Source organism: Durio zibethinus, chromosome 24, assembly GCF_047325235.1.
Source record: "Durio zibethinus cultivar Kanyao isolate XHJ-2024 chromosome 24, ASM4732523v1, whole genome shotgun sequence".
Classification (NCBI taxonomy): Eukaryota; Viridiplantae; Streptophyta; class Magnoliopsida; order Malvales; family Malvaceae; genus Durio; species Durio zibethinus.
This window is the reverse complement of record NC_143185.1, coordinates 17,165,592-17,171,810: the sequence shown is the minus strand read 5'-3', so window position 1 is coordinate 17,171,810 and position 6,219 is coordinate 17,165,592. Positions and strand designations below refer to the sequence as shown.

General features: G+C 31.2%; 1 protein-coding gene and 1 pseudogene across 4 annotated transcripts; both read left to right on the top strand.

Moving 5' to 3' along the window:
• The first annotated feature begins 204 nt into the window (after positions 1-204).
• On the top strand, positions 205-1,169 carry LOC111316416 (EPIDERMAL PATTERNING FACTOR-like protein 1). 3 transcript variants are annotated; one of them, XM_089753779.1, is made up of 2 exons: positions 205-598; positions 720-1,169. In XM_089753779.1, the coding sequence occupies exons 1-2, from the start codon at positions 505-507 to the stop codon at positions 944-946; spliced, it is 321 nt and encodes a 106-aa protein (XP_089609905.1). In that variant the 5' UTR covers positions 205-504; the 3' UTR covers positions 947-1,169. The 3 variants fall into 3 exon arrangements, with proteins under 3 accessions (XP_089609905.1, XP_022774108.2, XP_089609904.1); XM_022918373.2 differs by having other exon boundaries at positions 205-645; positions 743-1,169; XM_089753778.1 differs by having other exon boundaries at positions 205-681; positions 728-1,169.
• Positions 1,170-4,274: 3,105 nt separating this feature from the next.
• LOC111316133 (mediator of RNA polymerase II transcription subunit 18-like) lies at positions 4,275-6,191 on the top strand (annotated as a pseudogene). Its single transcript, XR_016333294.1, has 4 exons — positions 4,275-4,536; positions 4,647-4,805; positions 5,036-5,392; positions 5,779-6,191. The product of XR_016333294.1 is annotated as a mediator of RNA polymerase II transcription subunit 18-like (transcript).
• The last annotated feature ends 28 nt before the right edge of the window (positions 6,192-6,219 follow it).

Sequence of the window (6,219 nt, the reverse complement as noted above, 5' to 3'; positions counted from 1 at the left end):
TAACCACTGCCTCCCGCCACTTTCTCTTTCAATTTTCACCCTAACTCAGACACATGGATGAAGGATCCTTTCGCTTTCTTAACAGCTACAATTAGCTAGGCCCGTCCTCAAGACCCCAATCAAGTAAAAGATAAAAATAGGCCTATTGGGTCCTCATCCTTTCTGATGTGGATTCTCCCAATTTGTTTGCCTGTTCTGTACTGTTCCTTTCACTCTTCTGCCACTGCCCTTTTCTTTCTCTTTTACACTTTGAGGTCAGACCAGCAACCACCACCACATACCCCAATTTATTAACCCCTTCTCTTCCTTCATTCTCACTCTACTCATCAGTTTCTTCTCTTTCTCGCTGTGGTTTTTTTTTGGCTCTTTCCATTGCCTTTGCAGCAGGGGTACTTGCAGTTATAGTTCCATTGATATTTCCATCTTTTTAGTTTTTTTCTTGGTTCCAATACTCATATTAGCAGTACTAACTTCATTGTTGCATGAAATCCTTTCATTATCATTATGAGTTCACTTATTTCTTCCCTCCTTTGCCGCTCTACCTTAGTTGTTACCCTTTGCTTTCTTCTTCTTCTTCTTCTTTCTCCAGCCTCTTGCCTTCGCCAGCTGGAGCCTCCAAGTTCCCCTGATCGGGTTAGCATTCAAGCCCCAGCTCTCTCCTTCTTTCCATTATATATACATGTTCTCTCTGATGGATTTGATAATGGTGATATTGGGTTTTCAACAGGGTTTATTTTTTGAGGAGAAAACAAGGTTGGGATCAACTCCTCCAAGTTGCCATAACAAATGCAATGGATGTCACCCTTGCATGGCAGTCCAAGTACCTACATTACCGAGCCACCACCGATTTCAACCAGGTTTGAGCAAAGCAATCACTAATCAATACTCCAATTACAAGCCTCTTGGTTGGAAATGCCGATGTAGTGATCACTTTTACAACCCTTAAAAAAGATCAAATCTTTATATAGGTTTGAAATTAGTGTTCATTGGTTTGAGCTTTTGAATTATTGTAAACCCTTTTTTTCCTTGTTCTTTTTAGTATCTAATAGGAAATTGTTTAATAGGGGCAGGGTTTGATGGGTTCCTGTGATTCTTTGCAGATTTTCAGCATTAAATGTATACATTAAAATCTTATATTAATGTACAGAGAGTTGCAACTCGCAACACTACCCGTGAGTTTTTTTTCTGGATTCTTTTCCTCCCTTTGAATATCTTACAATTTTAAATATGTGATATGAAAATGGTATAGAAGAATATACAGAAACGATATCATCTAAAATTTTAATAAAAATTTATATGATTTTAACAAAAATAAATATAAATATGTTTTATGTTTAATGTATACTATAACTTTTGTAATTTATATATATTAATATGAAATAAACAAATTTAAATATCTGAATTATCATCTTTACTTTTGAATGGATTATTAGTACATTATTTTTTCTGCATTAACTGCTTTCTTTGTCATTGTGTCTCCTGAAGGTTTTGATTTTCTTGACATTTTCCTCTTATTTTCTCGGGATTTTCATTCTTCTCTCCCTCTCCACCCCCCACCCCAATTTTCTTTCTCTCTCAAACCCCCATCAATTAACTAAAATCTCAAAAAAAAAACCTTACATACATTTGTCAATTGTCCCCAAATACAATGATAGCATTAATATGTGGGAAAAAAAAAAAGAAAAAGAAAACAATCAAAGGAGTAATCAAATCAAAGCATTATAACCGAAACATTTGTAACGACAGGGAGGGCAGTTCATGCAAAATCCAAAAGTCGAAATGAAGTGCATCCGTACAGATAGATACGCCACTAAACTCATGTAGAGATCTTAGTGCCAACAGGGCGACGACTTTGCTGTTAGATCGGTTTTAGGGTTTGTCTGCTGCGTAGGCCCCCTTTGTTTTTTGTAATTTTGTTTCAGCATTTAATGGTATCTTCACTTATGACTGGTCTATTTGTCTCCTATTAAAATCACACCTTAATTACAGCTGTTCCTAAACCTTATGATATGGCTTCTTTATTTTTTTTTTAATTAAAAATTTTTTTTACTTAGCTTTTTTTAATAAACATGAGATATATATATATATATATATATATATTGAGACTTAACTTAGATGGTTAGTTTTTTTAAGGAGATAGATTTTTACGGTTAGATCCCAACAGTTGTAATTTTTTAACCCTCAAATTTCAATCTTTTATTGTATTAAAAATATATATTCCTTCCGTCCTAATTTATTTGTTTTGTATTGATTTTTATGAAATTAAAAAAAAATTATTTTTAATATATTTAATATTAAAATTAAAATTTTTTTATAAAATTAAAGTTTCATCATTTTTAATGTTAAAAAGTAAAAAAAAATCATAAAAATAATTTTAAAATATAAAAAAAAGAGTTTTAGATATTTAAAAATAATAATAAGTCATAATTTTGGGATATCCCAAAAAAATGAATAAAAAAATGAGACAGAGGAAGTATTAATCACTAAATAAAAATTCATATGTTTATTATGTTGTATATAGTATCATAGTATCAATTTAGAAGTGCCATACATGCCCCATGAAATTAAAAAATTAAATTAAATTTAAATTTTAGTTTAATTGCTTTATAAAAATTTTTAAAAAAATAATATTCAACAAATTTAAAATTTAAAATTTTTTATTTTCAAATTAATATTTTTACTAAATAATTAAATAATTAATTAAAAAGTTTACGAGAGTATAATTAGGAATGAAAACTCTTCTAGATCGTATTTCTCAATAATTAAAAACAATTGCGTTAATTTTAAATTTTTTTTTTAAATAACCACGCAACGTGTATCAAGAAAATGTTAAGTTTTAACTTTAATAATTTTAAATATAAAAATAGTTAATAATAAATCTTAACAGAGCACAAGTTAGAAAAACTTATTCAATAATTTAAACATATATATATCACGACTTCAATTAAAAAATAATCCGATGAATTTAACATAAAATATTTTACATAAAAATGTAGCCGATTGATTTCGAATCGATATAGTATTAAATTTAATTTAAAATTTGAAATTCGAAATTTGACTCAAATTCAATTGAATTTTATTTTTTTAATTCAAAATCGACTCGATATAAAAATTGAGTTATTCGAACTCGATCGATTACGTTCGATTAACACATAAAAATAAATTTGATATTTATATTTGATAAAAGCTCGATTATTTGTACTCGAACTTGAAATATTTTATTAATTACAATAATAAAAATATATTTAAATTTGAAAGTTTGATTAGACTCACGAACTATTCGAGTTCGATATAAAAATATTCAAAATCAATTCGATCGATGAATCAATCTACTCGAACTCGAGTTTAATTCGATAATAATTGAATCGAATTCGAATTTTATTTAAATCGAACATGAATAACTTACGAATACTAATATATAATTTACACATTTAATTCTACTTAATGTTTTATATTTGACTAAACTGAAACGGTCTAAATAAAAAGAATTGAACTGTCATTTTATTAAAAGTATCTAAAGAGTAAAGAGCAAATTACATGTTGACTATTGAAGTTGAGGGTTTGGTTGGGATACAACTTTGAAAGTTCGTTGGTTCTAGAATTCCATAGTAGCTGTCTCCCATAACAACATGAACACTTACTTTCCTCCCTCTGGAAGTAGAAAGCTTTTGCCATTTGATCTCAAACACTTTTATCCATTAAACATTCTTTCAATAAACTTTTCTCTCTTATTGCAACATCCCCCCTCACCCCACCATGTTCTCCTATCTTCAACATACAAACATTAAAAGCAACATGATTCATCAGTTGATACTTTATACCTACCACAACTTATTTTTTATTTTTTTTATTAATTAAGACTATTAAGATTTGAATCTTAATAATTAAAATTAATAGTTCAATATTTTATCAACAAATCATAAAATTGTTAGCACCAAACTTATTTTTTGTATTTGATTTTTATTTCTTCAAATATTACTAAATGTTGTAATTAAATGAGTGAAAATTTTTTAATCCATTCAAAATTTATTTGTTTTTTAATCCAAACACACTTTACGTGTTATTATTTTCAATTCAAGCACTCGAATATGATGTGATTTTATTTTATTTTTATTGATTTATTGAAATTTTAGTTTTAAAATTAATTTTTTGTATTTAAAATTATTAAAAACTAAATCCCAATCATTGGAATTAAAAACATTATACTCTATCTGTTAGCAATCTTGTGATTAATTAACAACAATCTATTGTAAAAAAAAAAAATGTAAGAAAGGCCAAGGAACACAATTTCGAAAACCTTTTCAAGTTTCAGCCCAGACTTTGTCTTGGGGTCGGGTGACGGTACAAACTAGCCGAAGTCGATGTATGTTCAACAAACTGAACTCAAACGGTCAAACCAGAGCGGAGAGCAAGTTTTTTTGCAGTGAGCTTTACCAATACCAGTTACCAGTTGCATTTCGGCGTTTAAAATCAATAAAACTTGAATAAAAAGTTGTAAAAATGGAGTGCCTTGTTCAAGGAATTATAGAGACACAGGTAAAAAATTCACATCCAAAACCATTCTTTTCTTTTCTTTTTCTTCAAGAAATTTACCAACTTTGGGGATTGCGTTAAGAAGATTGTGTTGTTGTTTTTGAGATTTGCAGTATGTTGAGGCACTCGAAATTCTACTTCAGGGTCTTTGTGGGGTTCATAAAGAACGCTTAAGGGTCCATGAAATTTGCCTTAAAAGAGGTCCAAATCTTGGTATGTCTTCACATTTTCACTCTGCAAAAGCTCTAGTTATGTTTACAAGTCTATCAAGTGTAGGGTGATATAAGCATTTTTCCCTGCTGGGCTAAAGTTGTGAATGAGTTTCCTGGGCGATCATGTACTAATTCATGAACTTTTTTTTTCCCAATTTCTAAGGTGGGTTTATTTGTAATATAGGAATAGTAATAAATCTATCGATCCAGTTGTTAGGTTCTGCCTTGCTAATGCTAAGTATTTTATTGTTATTTTGGATGTTTATTAAAGCCTTACACATTGTTTGTAGGAATGTTAAACATGTTGGGGTGCAATGAGGGGTGCTGGGGCAGAGCAAATTTCTGTTCTGGTTAGGAGTATGGTAGAAAGCAAAGCAAGCAAGAATGTGCTTCGATTATTTTATGCACTGGGGTACAAGTTGGATCATGAGCTGCTGAGAGTGGGATTTACCTTTTATTTCCAAAGGGGTGCTCAGATAACCATAACTGTATCATCGGTTAATTAAGATGCTAAAACTGCATGCAACAGATGAGGCCGTGGCGGTAACACGTGGTATACAGCTGGTAGAAGTGACTGCCTCTGCAACATCTGGAAATTATAATGAAGTTGTTTCTGCTGTGTCTTCGTTCTGTGAATATCTTGCACCGTAAGAGTTTTATCTGGCTTCTTGAGACGCATGGTTAGTGCAGAATTTGTCTAATCAAATTCTAGCCTATGCTTAGAAACTGCCACACTAGTTTATTCTTGTGTTCCTGATGATTGGATAATCATGGCTATAAAGTATCATTCCAATTGAGCTATACAGGAAAATCTGTTTCTAGTGTTTATAATAGATAAATATTTCCTCTTATATACGGTTATAATTACCTATTCACCTTCTGGACCATAGGATCTAGTATTTGTTGGGTCCTGATTGAAGAAACTGAGTTGGCAGAATAAATCGGTGATCAAACTGACTGATTCTAGACTCTGTCAACTTCTTTTGTTGCATTATATCTAACTCACACAAGCTTGTGGTGCTTTATTTTACAGGCTGCCGCATTTGTCAAAGCCAGGTGTTTCAACTGGTGTTGTCCCTACGGCTGCTGCAGCTGCTGCATCTCTTATGTCTGATGGTGGGGGCACAACCGTATAATAGGATATGTAAAATGGCAAAATGTTGATACTGTACTTTTGCACAATTGATGAAGTAGATTATTCATCTCATTTTCCCTCCTTTCTATGGCTATCAATGATGCTGTCATTGCTATTTCTAACCCCTTGTTTCAACTTCAAGACGAATGATTATAGTGACAGAGATGGGGAATTTTTGGAGTTTCTACAGAATGTGGGTGGAACAAGGAATGTGAATCAGTTAGCTGAGCCTTAAATCTGGAGTTCCTATCGTGGAACTTCCTTCCTTGAAATATTTGATTGCCGAAAAATTTTGCCAGATAAGCCATCATCATCAGGTTTAGAATAGTGCATAAACAA